This window comes from Dipodomys merriami, unplaced genomic scaffold, assembly GCF_024711535.1.
Source record: "Dipodomys merriami isolate MVZ:Mamm:240054 unplaced genomic scaffold, mDipMer1.0.p SCAF_2, whole genome shotgun sequence".
In the NCBI taxonomy this organism is placed as follows: domain Eukaryota; kingdom Metazoa; phylum Chordata; class Mammalia; order Rodentia; family Heteromyidae; genus Dipodomys; species Dipodomys merriami.
Window position 1 is genome coordinate 118,908,849 of NW_027203381.1, and position 16,565 is coordinate 118,925,413.

Here is a 16,565-nt window from a genome sequence, read left to right on the forward strand (position 1 = left end):
GCTCCCCCTCCACAGCCCTGTTTTTCTGTGGACTAGAAATGGATCTCATAAAGCAGCTATTTTTGTAAGGGCTGTAAACCTGCATTTAAGTTTTTACAAGATCCCAAATAAGATTTCCAGTCATTGGCTTGGGCTTGCTCAAGTAAAAACGGATGCAAACTCTGAGGGAGAATATATATTCCCGCCCCCCCCCCCCCCAGCAGAGCTGGTCATGGATCCTTGTGAACAGAGACAGCTGCAAGAACCAAGGCCAAACTGAACGCCCCGGAGAGCCCAGTCCCCACTCCTGTCCCTGCTTCCCTGGCTGACCCTGGCTTACCTCCAGCCCAGTGCTCCCTCATTTCCCACCCAAAGACAGGGTTGTTTACCTGATAACTGTGGTGATTTGATTAGGAGACTGAGGCAGAGGGTGGTGTGGGGAAGGAGAGGAGAGAGGAGAAGGAAGAGAAGAAGGAAGAGGGGGAAGGGGAGAAGGGACAGGACAAGGAGGAAGAGGAAGAAGAAAGGAGGAAGAGGACGAAGGAGAGGAGGAGGAGAGGAGGAAGAAGTAGAAGAGGAGGAAATAATTAGAAACAGAAGGGGAAAAGAAAGGGAGGGAAGGAGAGGAAGGGAAGAAGAGAGGGAGGGAGAGAAGCAGCAGAAAGTCAAGCATCTCAGAGTACCGGATTCTGACGTCTACTGAGATCACGAGTACAGTGTGCACACATGTGTCAGCGCATATGGGACTTCTTGGGGCGTATGCTCTGATGCTGTCCTCCGTCTTTTGAGGCATTTGGTGCGTGAGTGTTGAGTTTGTACTTATTTGCTCTATCTACTTAGGTCTAGCGTTGGCTTCTTACATGCGTATTCCGGCTTTAGATTAGTAAAGTTCTAGCTATGTTTTGGTTTTACCATGAGGAGATAGACAGCTTCATTTGCAGGGCAGAAAATGGCACAGTAGAACTCACAAAATGGGAGACTCCTCACAGCTCACCCTCATTACGCAGGTAGACCACAAGTCCAGGTTCACTCTCGCAGCCATGGCAAGGGTTCGATTCGGTAGATTAATGCATTTGAAAACAGAGTTAAGATAATACATATGTGCTCAGGGGACAGGATTTTTTGGTCACAGAAACAGATCCATTTTATACCACACGTGTTTTTTTTTTTTTTTTTTAATCTATGGCTTATTTGAAGTCCGACAATTTTGAGGTTAATCTTGTTGATTGATTAGTTGGTCTAGGCCAATTGGTGCCAATACAGATTTGCAACCCTAGAGGAGAAAGCTTTTAGTAATGCCAGAGTGGAGCACTGGATCTGGAATCAAAGTTTTACAGGGTTGAGTCTGCTGAGACTTGAGCTCTAAAAATCTCACAGTGTGACTTTATACTTCAAAGGGTCTAGAAGTTGGGGGGAAATCGGGGCATCATTAAAAGTAAAATGTGACTTCTGAACTCCTGGATAAGGTTACAGCTTTTCAAAAAAAAAGTATTGTACTTGTAGACAATTCAGGCATTAAGAGGTCGCTACGCTCTAAAATTAGAAGTCCTCAGGAAGAAAGAAGAATATAGGTTGGCTGAGCAGCTTGAGTCCTATTTTCTTTCTTAATTTTTAGGTAAAATAACATTATATTGTACTCACCTAACTAGGTTGCTTGTCTATCCAGTAAAACATAGCTTTCTTAGAAACAGTACGTTATACAGTACAAGCAAACAAGGCCAGCTATCAGAAGCTCATCTTCCTTAGGAAGTCTGACAGCATGTATTAGGGGGACCTATAACATTCATCAGTCAGCCAGTTTCTCTCATTTCCATTTTTGATCTCGCAAACATCTCACCATGACTCAAGCAATGTCAACCCATTCCTCGAAATGGTGTCCTTATTTTGGACAAAGAAAATATTACGAGAAACCACGCTCTCTAGGGAGAAACTGCTCCAACACAGGAACCAGACCTGTGTGTTATGTGGGTCAGCTTTTAACTGGGTGATTCTCTTAATGAACTCTGGATGTTTAATTGAGAGGTAACCTGTTGCTGTGAGTGTCCTCCCTGTGTGAGTTAGAAACATTTTATGTCATTGATGAACATCTTTCCACACGGACAACATGGGCCTAAAAAGCCGAGTTCTTTCTGGGATGCCTGGCCTCTCACCTCTCCAGCCCCATTCCTTGGATGGAGGTAACAGAGCGATGCCTGTCCCCTCCCGTAACACTTGGCTCACTGCTGCTGGAAGAAGACACTGTCTGTTATTCAGGGACCAGTCACAAGAATGTTGTAACTTTCTAGGGCTTTGCTAAACTCTTGTGATCATAATAAGCATATCCAGTAAGAAAATATTGCTGTTGGTTTTTAGAATATTCCGTATCTGGCACCTGATAATCCATAGTGGTTGCCTAATTGAAATTATTACTGCATGTCCATGTTCAACCTGGCATTGGCAAGTGGCAGGAAACTGGGCCTCCATTCTTTGCTGTTCTTTGCTGCCCTTCTTTCAGATTCTCCACTGGAGAGACATGATTAGGGTTGTACGACACGCAAGAATGTGGGTGTCTTTGCACTGTGGGCAGTCAGTTCTCTGGACACCTTTGCTTCTCAGCACCTCTCACAAGTACACTGCGCATCTTCCTGAGGGGAACTGTGCTCAGTCTGTTGTACCCTTTCTCCAGCACAAAGAAACCAAAGTGATTCCAGGGAATGAAGGCCATGCGGGCAGATGTGATGGGTTGTTTTCTTTATCAAGCCCAACTTCCAAGCAAAAGCGTCTAGAAGTAGACATGCCAACAATAAAGTGCTGGGTCTGGGATGTTTTCTGGACACCACCTTTACAAAGCCACAACTACACTGTACGGAACTATTCAGAATGAAAATAAAGGACACACCATGTCTTCCATCCTGATGACTGGCTGTATTGGTAAGGATCAGTGAGCTTTAATTGGAAAAGCTCTTGGCAAAGAAAGGCAGGGCTGAGTGGCTAAGTTATAAGTAGAATCACCAAAATAAAACAATAGCTGTGAAGGAAGGGGCGAGCAATCGGAGCGGGAAAGGGTGAGTTTGCAGAGGACTGACTGCTGAGACGCATGGCCCATGGTTCACCCACCCACTGCTGGACTCTTGTGATTAACTGCAGACCGTGAGCAAGAGCCTTTTCATGTTAATTTGAAGAGTCACGGACCCCTGAATGGGGGTGTGTGCAGTGGCTGTCACAGCTGTCTGCAGGGCAACCCCCAGACAGCGACTCTAAAGCCCAGACCACAAGATTCTGCCATCAGTGAAAGAGTTTAAAAAAATTCCCTTGGAGTGCTTTAATGGCAAACCCTCCTAAATGGAATTCAGCACTACCAGCTTTATAACAGAATTCCTCAACATGTGGGCCAGTGTGACACCTTGGCAGTACTATTGTTTTCTTTTAGGAAATCCCTCCCTCTTAGCTCCTGTTCCGGGGTGGCTCTTACCCTCCTGTCTTCTTTTAAACTAATCACAAGGTCTGATCATGCCTGATGGCGGTAGCAGGTGCTTGTGGTTCTACCTGCTGCACCAAAAGCTGGAGTCCAGAAAGCTTTTTTATCTCAAGCACCTAGCACAGCGCTCAGGATACACTATTCCATTGAGTAATGTCTGCAGAAGCAGTAGACAACTGGTAAACAGGGCAGTGACTTGGATGGTGCCTAGGGATCGTCAGGCTGTGGGAGGCTTACATGGAAGGACCACAAAGTCCAGGCGAAGGCCTCCAATGATTGGATTTGTGGGTACAGCGAGCACCCGACTGGCACCACAAGCGTGTGAGCCACATGGGGAGGGAAGTCTGGGACACTGGGGGTGGGCAAAGCATCAGAGCTTCCTGGTGCTCTTACTAGATGGTGGTCAAGGAAAGCCTTTGCCGAAGTGGATGTGTTTTCAATATATAAACGACATCCGATGGTACAGTGGGTAGGTTTGCGGTGGGGAGGGGAGTTCTTCAAGGCCTGTGCCACCAGTGTAATTCCAAAGACCCTGTAAGATGCAGTGTGACATCACTCTCTCCAAACCAGACGATACTAACACAGAACTCAAGCCCCTGCCCCATGCATCAGGGCGTCTGTCAAACACCCTGGGCAGCAGGGAGCGAAGGACTTCGGCAGCACATCTTATTGTCCTCCATCTGAGAGCTACGACACACAGAGGCCACTGTCCAGATGCACCACAGGGCCTTGCCACACAAAACAGCACCGAGCAGATGCTCTAATAGCAGCATCCGGTCACAATGAAGCTCCGCTGGCCAGGCTTCGCCATCTCCCATTGTGTGCTTCTCAGTGCGAGACTCTGACAGCAGGCTCCCATTCCCATTCCCAATCCCAGAAGGCATGTGTGTTCTGCTCACCAGGCTTTACCCCACACCACCAAGCCCTCAGTTCCGGCTTCCAGGCAATGAAATAATTCTCATCTCTAAATGTGATAGCTCTTTTCAGAGAAAGCCGTAATTGGTGGCTTTGCTGCCATGACTGGAGATGAAAGAGAGCAAGGTTGAAAAAAAAAAAAACCAACCCAGAGACATTAATTTTCTTTGTGTGCCAATAGCTAGGATTTAGGGGATATTCAAGGGTTCACGTTCACTCTACTTCTGATTGCCTGAGATTGGAACACTTTCTATCGCCTCTCCCCCGGGTTCTGCAGAGATGTCTCAGAATCGGAGGATGGGGGTGGATATGGGGCTTGCTCTATGGCTGACCGCTCTGTGTGGACGGCGCAGGTGGCCTCAGGGACCCGGTCCTACCTCGAAGCCGCTTCAGCCTCTGCTCCCTTCTCCTCCTCCGCAGGACCAGCAGGAGAACGAAGAGCACCAGGACCCCCACCAGGATGCAGGAGATGGTCACCAGCATCTTGAGCCCCTCATTGGTGGTCAGCCCCTCTTCGCTTTGGACGACTGACTTAATGAGTGGAGGAATTGTACCTGAAAGCAGGGCCACGGTGTTAGGCGGCTATTAATGAAGACGGTGTGGCGGAGGTTTTAGGGATGAGGGGTTACAAAAATCACGCGGTGTGATCCGAGGGTGTCTGAGGCGATGAGAAATGACAGGGACTCTTCCCTGAGCCCTCGCGGTCTTCCTCCCTGGCTCACCCCCCTCTATCCACTCACTCTGCAGCTCATCTCTGAAAAAGCCTTCCTTTTCTAATGCAGTGCCCGACACAGATACCCGATGGGCTAACGCTGGGCTCTGGGCTTGCGAAGGCCACTTGAATTCAAGGGAACCAGTGTCTGGCTGCCTGTTGGCCTGAGTGCAGTTACTAGAGGCTGTCTGAACAAAACCACACCTCCAAGGAGGAATAACAGTACAGAAGCTGGACGGAAGACCGGGCGCGGTGAGGCTTAGAGAAGCTTCAACATTCTCATTTGATTCCTCATCCAACTGCCATCCCTGCTTCGGATCTACTTGAAAGACTTCTACTCAAAGGCATGGGAGGGACAGGCAACTTTTCCAACAGGACCCATCTGGGGCTATGAAAACAGTGACTTATTGACCAGGCATTGTGAAACTATTCTAGGCAATTCCGATTATTCAGAATTATAAGAGAAGGAGAAAAGAAGAGGCGATCTGGAGCTATTTTAAGCTGTCATCTTTCTACCCAGACACCAAACACAAAAGGGTGCAGAAATCTAAACAGGCATGCGGCTTGCGGGGCTCAGATCTTGCTGTGTTCCGTTATGTAACACGGGCTGTCCTATTGTGCTTTACAGGGACCAGAATGTCAGTGCTTTAAGAAAAATAATGCAAAAAAATTAGTATCATTTCCCCCGGGCCAAAATGATCTTTATCCAACATGAGTAAGTAGAGCAGAGATAATAAGACCTCTAAGGCCCTGTAAGACCTCTGCTAAAGCCAAGAGACCATTCCTGCAACTACAATTTGGCTTGGAACCCCAACTCTCCAAACCAGATATAAAGAACCAAAGGGGTGCCCATTGGGTCAGATCTAAAACTGAGACAATGTAAGAACAAACAGAAATGTTCAGCCAAGAAAATGGCAGAAGAGAGAGAGCAGAGCAAGTCGGAAGCCTGGCTGGTATGGACAGAAAGCTCATTCTCAGTGTTTGTTTTCCTCTGAATGACAAAAGTAATAATTCTTCAGGCAGCTATGACAAGAGAGATATGAAAGCTATAGATCCACAAGAATGGATTCCAAGAAATCTGCTATCTTTTTCAAGGGGAAAAAATTAATAAATAGGTATCGTCATTTCTGAGAGTTAAAAAAGAATTTCAGATTTCAGGAAATTAAACGGAGCTCCCGGGACATTCGACGGTTGGTCATCTTGACTGAAGTGGGATCATTGAAAACCTGCAGAGCCCTGGTACATGGAGATGGAAGGTCCGATTCCCCACATGAGTAGTTTCTTATTAAGTGATCCTTAGTGCCCGCTGTTCAGTGGGGTGCCCGGGGCTCTGCAGCTCCGTGGTAGTGTGAGGTCACAGGTCAGGCATCCGGGTGCCACGTGTACTAACTACCCAATCGGCCCAGGCCTTGGAAGGAGCCCAAAGCGTGCGTGTGTGTTTAAGACATGCTGAAGCGCTTTGTTTTGTAGGAGTTAGAAGGAAACTCTTTGGGAGAGAAACCTAGTTGACATGCTATGCTGCCTACAGGTGGCACTTTGTGACAAGGACTCCATCGAACGAAGAAGTCACATCTGCAGGCTAAACTATCAAAGGGAGACAGCCCTGGAAGAGGCAAGTGTGCTGGCTGTGCTGAAGCCCCGAGCTGCAGCCACAACCCAGAGAGCGCCGCCTCACCCCTAGGACCCCTGGGTCTCCGGCCTGGGTCTCCGGCTGGAACCTCTAGAAGGGAGCTGGGCCCTGCTCGAGGGGGACTTAAGTGAAGCAATATCTTGGGCAGGAGCCAGTCGCATGGTGAGTTCGTATAACATGTGAAAGTAGGAAGAACCGGCTTTGAGCTGACCGGGACCATGAGCCAGCCTGGCCGGCAGGGAATGGACAGGAGGCAGTGAAGGGAGAGACATTGTGCCACGAGAGGAATCATTTTAAAGCAGCAGAAACTGGCGTGGACACACAGACACTAGCACTTCCTAAAGGTCCCTTCAATTAGCACTGAGTGACACTCCACAGATCCCTCATGTTGAGCATTTGTTTAAATGCATCTTGGTATTAAAAAAAAATAGTGCCTGGCGCTGGTGGCTCACGCCTGTCATCCTAGCTACTCAAGAGGCTGAGATCTGAGGAACACAGTTCAAAGCCAGCCTGGGCAGGAAAGCCCGTGAGACTCTTATCTCCAATAAACCACCAGAAAACCAGAAATGGCGCTGTGGCTCAGCGGTAGAGTGCTCACCTTGAGCTGAAGAGCTGAGGGACAGCACCCAGGCCCAGAGTTCAAGCCCCATGACCAATAAAAGAAAAGAAAAGAAAAGAAAAAAGACAAGAACTTCAATGAAAAGTCTGATGACCCCTCACATAGGTTTTAGACATGTGAACTTCAAATGTACACATGTGCGTGTACGTGTGCACGTGCTCCCTACACTACTCTGTCCTCCTCAGTGCCTCCTGCTTGCTCTACCCTACGCTTCTTCACTGGGGAAGGTGGGTTCTGGGCGTAGGCTGCAAGGGCTGAATGAGAGCAAAAAGAAAGTTGTCATGTGGATTGGGATGGGTGGGGGGAGGGGTGGAGACAACAAAAGCAATGTTAGCGCCCAGTCATCAACCGCGACCCGGAAGCAAGAGGCAGAGAATCCTTTGGCCAGGCGCGGAGACTCCCCAGGGAGACGCCCTCGAGGGGGGCCCTGCCCAGACCTCAGCGGTCATCTGGGTACCATGAACGGGGAACCCACCCCGAGCCTATGGGCTCTGTGAACGCTGCTTGCACGGTGGCGAGAATGGATGTGGGCAGGGCCAGGGGACAGGGGACGGGCACACGCCCCAGATCCCACCCAGAAGGCCCCCGGAGCCATGGCTTACTGCCATCGTAGTTCAGCGTGGCGAAGTTGGCCTGTTTCTCGGCGCAGCCGGCGCTGTTGCACACGCGCATCTGCAGCTCGTACCAGGTGGCTTCCTGCAGGTCATACAGGATGTAGGACTTGGAGAGGGAGGTCCGCTGAGCCGTGGTCCACACCAGGGTCCCGAAGGGCCGGTACTCGAGCGTGAAGGAGGTGATGGGGCAGCCGCCGTCGTTCCAGCCCACCAGGTTCAGCCTCACGCGTGTGGTGTTGATGCTGGCGAACAGCTCTTGCTCCTTGGAGAACTGGGGCTCTGCGGAGGAGGAGGAGGTCGGGTCATGCATGTGGGCATGCGGCAGTGTGTGTGTGTGTGTGTGGAAGTCCTGCAGCTTCCCTGAGCTTCCTTCCATCCTCCCCAGGAACTCAGGCCAAATCTGGCACATAGGCCCCTGGACCGCTTGCCTGTTCATGGAGACTCGGGGATGACCTGGGTGTGAGCAGAGGGCAAAGGCAGGGGGCTGGAGCCTATTGTTGCAGGTGGAAGAGTTTCAGAAGCTGAGCACAGCTGTTCCCACATCCCAGGTTTTAGTGGTTCACAGGCTGCCATGGGCGGGAGTGGCTGTTTCCCCATGGGTGAATCTGACACTGAAGAGCCCTGGGTAGGATTCGGGAAGTGTCTACGGGAATCCTCCACGATGCAAACACTTAGTACTTGAGCCCAGAGACTTAGTGGATATAATTCCACATAAGACAACTCTTATCATCTAAGCTCTTCTTCTTGTGATCTCAACTCAAGCCCCAGACCGAATGCCACCCGTCACTCTCCTGCAGGCTGAGAGGAATCTGGCAAGCCGTTCTCCCCTCCTCCTTTCCAGACTCCCACGGCGAAGCATCCCTGCCAGAACATTCCGTAAGGGTTGGCCCTCTCCCCCCATGATCCAGCGGCAGTGTTGAACTCATGTAAGGAATACCGAGGTGTAAATACAAAACGCAAGGATGTCTCGGTAATGAGCCCAACCCCACTTCCTGCTGGAAGGCGAAGTCCAGGAGCGACGGGCGGGCCCACCTACCTTTCCCCAGGGTTTTCGCTTCTATGATTTCACTGATGCGCCCAGGCCCCACTCCGTTTTGGGCGGTGAGGGTGAACTTATACCAGGTTCCACACTTCAGGTTTTCCAAGCGGTAAGACCGCTCGCTGGGGCTGATGGGAAAGCTTCCCCACTGTTCACTGTTGTCCTCGGAATACTGCAGGATGTACCCTGGGGGGACAGCAGCAGGCGCGGTCAGCATGCGGTGTCCCCCGTCAGCAGCTAGCTGACAGATGGACGCATTGTCTACAGGTCACACAGGGCTCGGGCTGGTATGCCTCAGGAAGAGGACACTAATAACTTTTTCTGATTCTGGAAAATTCATGCCGCCCGACCCCCGTTCCCTCCCCCCCCCCCCCCCGCAGAGCAGTGCCACGCTGTATCCACTGGTGAGACACAGATGCCATCCTACACAGTGTTCGTGTGGAGGTTGTGTTGGAGAGTGAGGTGGAAATCCAACTATCCTGTTTTCTTCTGCTCACTCTCCAGTAGTGGACAGAAGGGAACAGCTGCTGGGTCCCTAAGACTCCGACTTTCAGAGCGTGGGTCTGAACCCTTGCGCACCATCCTGGGCTGAAGCTATTTGTGGATGGAACCCCAGTTCTGGAAAAGGGATGTGTGACTGGTGGCCCAGGAGTAGAGAACGCGGCCTCCCCCACCCTCTCCACCTGCTGCTGCGCTGACAGTGCCCCGGGGACCCTGGCTCCCATTCCCGCAGCCGCCCCACAGGGTGGCACCGGCCCGGCTCTTCTTTCACACACAATGTCTTCCGACAGTCCAGTTCTCCGCATGACTGCTACTCTCTGTCTTTCTACATTTACTAATCAGTAACCGTCCATTTCCCAGCGCTGTCCTGAGCTGACGTGGCTCCCCTCGACGCAGAACCTCAGGCAGTGAGGGGCTCCCCTCCCACGAGCCAGAGAGGCCCGGGTCTGCGAGGAAGGCCTGGTCCCCACCGTGCGTGACCCCCTGACCCATTCTTCCCGCCATCAACTTGACTGTCACGTGGATGTTCTGACCTTTCCCTGTGTCCTGAGCCTCTACCGCAGGGAACCTCAGCCCAGGCTGACCAACACCCCGTGTTCGGGCCCCGCTGAGTTCGTATTCCCCATTCCATTCCCAGGAGCTCCATTATTAACACAGGCCACGCCATTTCACCTTCCACATGCAGCACTGCAGACTCCTCCCCCTGCACCTTCCTCCTCTGCTCATCCTTCCGTCCCCGCAGCCCCTCTGGAGCCCTGGGGCTCTTCCTTTTCTTTTCTTTCAATTTTCATTTTTGTGCTTTTGCACTGAGATCTTCAAACCTCCTCCCCGACCCCACAGAGGAGCCTGTGCTGCGTTCTGCTCTCGCGCCTCGACGTCCTCCCCAGCCGCCGTGCATCCTGGACTTTCCTCTCATCTCCCACAGACCGTCTCAGCCGCCTGGACCCACAGGGTCCCCCTGGCTCTCGGCACCCGCTGGCGGCAGGGCTGTGGTGAGTGATGCCCGCAGCCATCGCTGTGGATGCTGCGGCTGCCTTGGGGACTCCGGGCAGGATTGCTTGTCAGGCTGCCCTGTGATCGCCTCTAGACATTCTCCATCCATCAAGACCTTCAGCTCTGATGCCCTCCGTGTTCTCTCTCATGCCCTCTCTGGCTTACAGAGTCCACACTTCCTTCTTTGGAGTCTGGGATCGGGGCCTCTCTGGCCCCTTTGTGATGACGGGACGTTTCTCCCTGCCTCTGGCCCCGGCTCTGGCCCTGTCAGGGAGGAGCCTGTTTCCCTCCCTCCTTCCTCACCAGAAGTCCCCGGCTTGGGTGACTGATGATCGCTTCTCTGCCCGGCTGCCCAGCACCACTTAAGAAAAGTCAACAGGTTGAGGTAATTGTGAGCACCACGGTCTGTGGCGTTTGTGTGCAGCTGGGCGCGCGGCGCCGAGGCAGTGACTTGCTTCTGCTAATGACTCCCTGCGCCTGTCACCCGGCAGCTGCCACTAGGCTGTCCCACGCGCCTCAAACCCACAGGCGCAGCCTCAACCCTAATCATCCAGCTATTTTTAAAAAGTAACCTCACCTTTTCCCTTCCTACAAAAATGGGGAGGGGGCAGAATGGAAGCTTCTCACCCCAGCCAGCAGAGTGCTAAGAACTGTCTAGCAACTGGTTCTTGGAGAGAAAAAGAGAAAAGGCCTAATTGTGGCTTTCTCAGTCTCTGAGACATGTGGCTTGTTCCCTGCATGGCTGTAGCCCCGAGCCGGAAGCCGGGAAGGGCTTGCGATGCCATCTCTGGAGCAGAAGAGCTGGCTGCAGCTCTTCCTGGCTTCCCCTGGCAGCGTCCTGTTCTTTCCAGTTGTCTTTTTATCCTCACTCCCTACCCAGAAGAAAGGACGCGCTTGTTTTCAGGGCCTGCCCTCCCCTCTGTCACATGCTCCAGGACCTCCTGTGACTCCGTCCTTACTCTTGAGCATCTTCTGCCTCTGCCTGTAGACAAATTCCCTTCATCTTCCTTCCATCGCCCACACGGACACCCAGACTTTACTTATGCTGGAACGTTCCTCTGCGACCCTCTGCCAGCCTTACTTGCACTTTTCCACTCTGCAGCAGCTGCAGTGACTGGGTGCAGAGGCTGCATCCTGTCTACACTCCAGGCTTCCTTCTACAACCTCTTAAGTCAGAGCCATGCTGGAGTTACTGGAAAGACTAATGAAGTGTTCAGGAAGAACCAGTCTCCAGAATCTCAGAAGACAGGGGCGCGAGAGGCAGAAACATAGAGAGAAACAGAGAGACGCTCAGAGGGAGAGAGACAGAAGGAAACAGTCAGAGACAGAGGAAGAAACAGAGGACAGAGTGAGAGAGAAACAGAGAGAGAAAAACACACAGAGGAGAAACACAGAGAGAGAACCAGTCTTTCTTTTTCTTTTTGTTTGTCATTTGTTGTAATTTTGTGAATGAGACTCTTGGGATGAATGATTTTGAGTTTCACCGTGTTGTGTAGACGTAGACATATGCTTTCCTGCTTTCCTGTGTGCTGTCCTTAGGAGCAGAGCACACTCACACGCAACAACTCTTTGATGGAGAGGGGTGGCTAGCTGACCAATGCCTTGCACAAGCTGTCGAGGACTGGGGCCAAGTCTAATTACCTCGGATGGAGCTGCCTCCGTTGTCTCCAGGAAGCCAAGAAAGAGTGATGGAGGAAGACGTCGTTTTGGAAACCGTAAGCCGAGGCTGGTCGGGTGGCACTGGAGGAGAAACAGTTTTTGGAAAACAAGAATTAGTTTTGCATGTGCTGAATCCTTGGTCCCAGTCATTTACCAAATCACTTTTAACAGCCATTTATTAAATACGTGTTTGAGGTTGCCAAAATACGCAATTCACTTCTGTCAAAATGTCTTTTTTATTGATATCCTGGGCAAAAGAGATAAAGCAGAGTGAATCTATTATTTAAGGAAATTCAACCACATTTCCCTGGGATATATATCTCCTCATAATTCCTTGAGTTCTGGGCTGTTCATCACACATCGAGATCTTACTAAGGATGCACACATTATTCTACTCTGAGTTTCAGCTGTGAAATTTAAGAGAAAAAAGATTTATGATATCCACTTAGCTACACTGCTTTGAGGGGGTAGGAGGGGAGAGGGAGGGAAGAAAGGAGGGAGGGAGAAGAAGAAGAAGAAGAAGAAGAAGAAGAAGAAGAAGAAGAAGAAGAAGAGAGAGAGAGAGAGAGAGAGAGAGAGAGAGAGAGAGAGAGAGAGAGAGAGAGAGAGAGAGAGAGAGAGAGAGAGAGAGAGAGTCTCATCTACTCTGGAAGTAGAGACAGGAGGATTGGGAATTCAAAGTAAGCCTGGACAAAACACAAAGGGCCATAGGTGTAGTGGCAGAGTACTTGCATGAAGGAGGCCTGGATTCCATCCCCATTCCCACAAAAGCAAAATCTTTCTAAGCTCTGCATCCAAATGCAAGCTTCACCCCTTACATCTGAAAATTAGAAACGAGCCATTGAACAGCAGCCCAGCAGCCCATGAACTAAGCACACACGGGACTTGCAGGACAGGCACTTCTAGGTGCTGGGTCTCCGTTGGGGACTGACTCTGAAGACAGAAACACTGGAGACAATTTGGAACCAGGCCATGCAAGAAAGAACGAAAGCTTCATACAAAAGGTCGCTCTTTCTTCCAGAGTCTGCCATGTTGACTTGAAGGGCTGAATGGCTGGCCCGTCTCTCTAGTACTCTAAAACACTATGCTGTCTCCCAAAATGCCCCAGAATGCTCCTGACTTGGTTTAACTCAAAATTTAAGATTGATTTTGCAGTATTGTTCAAAAAAATATTGTTTCCCCACCTCCCACTCCTTTGCATCCCATGAAACACAGTATTGATCTTGTTTATGTTTGCTGTGATCTGTACAGGTGAAACACTTCAACCTAAAGATGCATGCACTTGGACATTCTGCCAGTAAAACAGAGCATCTCCATACACCTTAATCTCAACCCAGTCCATAGTTGCCTGGGATTTCAGCACAACTTTAATATGATAATCTTAGGAGATTGTTTTGTACATTTTAGGTAGTGCAAGAAATAAATGCACAATTAAGTAATATAGCAATATATTTAGAATTTCTTAGTGCCATATATATGAATGATATTGATTAATTAGAAGGTATAAAAGGTCACTGTTTAGATTCATTTTCATTTGTGCTCTCTGGGTTACAGATGCACATGGACACAGTGTAATTAGTGGAAGCTCTTAAAAAGGAAATTTTCAGAGATGTTTACTAAATAAAAATAAAGAAAATCAGGCTTTTTCAATGCAAAGAAGCATATAACATTCCTGTATTATCTCTGGAATCATACATGCCATTGTTTGATTTTTAAAATTATATTTTCCAGAATGCACAAGTCATTTTTTTTTTGGTAATGTGAAAATAGCAATTCGTTCATTCTAAAAGCTGACTTTTCCATGCATTGGCTTTGCTCTCTGCCGGCGAGGCTGGTAGGTGGAAGGTATTTTGTTCGGGAGAGTCCTAGGATTCTGTACCTTGCACTTGTAAATTTAAAATAATTTCATCGGACCCCCAGTTGTTGTTGGCGACGCAGCTGTAGTAGCCGGAGTCCTCAGCCTTCACCGTGCGGATGATGAAGCTGCCGTTGCTGAAGATGCCCCGGCGTCCGTCAACCGTCACCAGGCTGGGCGTCCCGTTACTGCCTCACAGGAAGAAAGATGCACAGATTAAAGAAATTACAACCCACATTAGCTGAGGCTGGGGAGCAGCACCGAGCCTTTCTCTGAAGGAAACAGCACACTGGCAAGGGTCATACTTGGCCCCTTACAAGAGGTTTAACTAGGATGACAAGATGAAGACCACCGCACAGCTGTTTTGTTTTGTTTTTCATTGTCAGCACTGTTATGCGAGGGCTGGTCCATGCCAGGGGCTTGGATTCCAGTCAGACCTTTGGTCAAGTGCTGAGGATGGTCCTAGCCACACGAGTCCCTGACTAGAACATTCTTCAGACTGCGACGAAGAAATTCAGGGGATTACTCTGGTGACCAAGGTATATGAGGCAAACTAAATCTTGTGATCTCTTACACTTAAAATCATAATTCTTCTTTAAGTTTTTTTTTAATCCTTACATAGTTGTACAAAGGGATTTCAAATTCAACCTGAGGATTTACTTTTTTTTCTTCTACCAATCCTGGGGGTTGAACTCAGGGCCTGGTCATAGTCCCTGAGCTTTGTTGCTCAAGACTAGCAGTCTACTGCTAGACTGACAGCTCCACTTCCTGCTCTTTTGGTACTTATTTGGAGGTAAGACTCTTGGGCTTTCCTGCATGGGCTGGTTTTGAAACGAGACCCTCATTTCTCAGCTCCTGAGTATCTAGGAGTACAGGCGCGAGCTGCCCAGCCAGCAAGTCATTTTGTGAGTACAGTGCATCTTGATCAGTGTCTCTCCATGAGCAGTAGCCTTCTAGCGAGGCTGTGAGTTAGTTCTCATGTGAAGACGTGTCATCACAACCATGGTGGCTGGGGACACGCCCACACCTGGCAGAATGCCAGCTGGGCCCCAGGTATATATCAATGTCCTGTGGCTTACAAACTTTAAATGCCAATGGACTTAGTACATTCATTTCAAGCATGGATGCTTCTGAAGTTCCTTTGTTTGGAAATAGGCACTCTTCTGAATCCATTACACCAAGTCTCTGCTCATTAGTGAATTCTCAACTCTTTATTTATAACCTAATTTTTCCCCTATGAATAAAGAAAAAGCACGTTTAAAACACATATGGACAGAATGCCTCACACCTACTCTCTCCCTTCTATCTTGGCTGCTTTATTTTTTTTTATTAAACTAATTACTATTGAGCATGGAAAGGCAGTTTTATATTTAAAAAGTCCTAATGCATTCTATTTCTTGAAGTTTCTTCTCAGAGCATGTGAGTTAGGATTAGATTGTCCATTATCTCTGAAGTAAAGGCTGATGTGACGGCTAACCATGGGGTCTGGGAACTTGGTCATGTTCATGTCGACAGAGCACCCGGCTGGTGAGAAGCAGCACAAGGATGACTAGACTGGTTGTGCTATTTTTCACTTTGAATTTTCCCATGACTTTTAGGGTCTGGGTTTATAAAAAAACAGATGCACTTGGGGCTGGGAAGGTGGCTCAGTGGTAGAGCGCTTGCCTTGCATGCCTGAGGCCCTGGGTTCGATTCCTCGGCACCACATAAGCAGAAAGAAAAAAGCCGGAAGTGGCGCTGTGGCTCAAGTGGTAGAGCGCTAGCCTTGAGGTGAAGAGCTGAGGGACAGTGCCCAGGCCCAGAGTTTAGGCCCCATGACCAACCCCGTCCCCCTAAAAAAAAAACAGATGCACTAAAGATGATCCTTTTAGGGCTACCACTGAGGTTGTTACCCCCATCTCAGAAGAGAGTTGGGTTTTCCATGAGCTTTCCTTACAGTGCATGAAGGAGATGTCTACCAGACCCAGAGCAAGTCTGAGGTGCTGTCCGGGAGGGGGTGTGCGCATCACAGGTGTGCATCGGGTTACTGGTTACCTGTCTTTCATCCACTTCACTGCGGGCGAGGGGTCCCCGACGGCTTTACAAGGCAAGACAATGTCTTTCATCCACGGAGTGGTCACCGTCCCGCTGAAGGTGAGGATTCGTGCAGGAGCTAGAACAACACCGCAGTTCAGAGGCCCAGTGACTGCCCACCATCACCTGCACAGGGCCTGCGTGGTGCCCAGGGAGCCAGCCAGCGAGCCTCCCAGGCCACCCTCGGGGTGCAGAGATCTCAGAGCATCTCCCTACAAGAACACACAAGGAGCTGAAAGTCCCACAGCAGCATTTCTTCCTTCTAATGGCTAGATAGGAGAAATCCAAATGAAATATCTGGGGCTTCATGAGCCAAGAAGTAGGAAGCTGCATCTTCTATGCTGCGCTCCTCTATGAGTTCAATTACTTTCCAAAGCATTTATGAAGTGGGTCGACTCAGTACTAAGGCTGCACATTAAAATACGCTTTTAATATCTGGGAGGATAGACAATAGGAACATAAAGCCTAATAGACAGGAAGACATAATCAAAAGCAGCTTCTATTAATCAACTGCACGGA

General features: G+C 49.6%; 1 protein-coding gene across 1 annotated transcript in view; it reads right to left on the bottom strand.

Moving 5' to 3' along the window:
• The window catches only part of Dscam (DS cell adhesion molecule), a 448,055-nt gene that overhangs the window by 43,147 nt on the left and 388,343 nt on the right, over positions 1 to 16,565 (bottom strand). Inside the window, exons 22-27 of the mRNA XM_070030727.1 lie at positions 16,008 to 16,125; positions 13,998 to 14,161; positions 12,101 to 12,199; positions 8,963 to 9,151; positions 7,915 to 8,205; positions 4,729 to 4,905 (exon numbers count right to left, since the gene is read on the bottom strand). Of these exons, the coding sequence (XP_069886828.1) occupies positions 4,729 to 4,905; positions 7,915 to 8,205; positions 8,963 to 9,151; positions 12,101 to 12,199; positions 13,998 to 14,161; positions 16,008 to 16,125 (1,038 nt within the window). The remainder of the gene's footprint in view (positions 1 to 4,728; positions 4,906 to 7,914; positions 8,206 to 8,962; positions 9,152 to 12,100; positions 12,200 to 13,997; positions 14,162 to 16,007; positions 16,126 to 16,565) is intronic.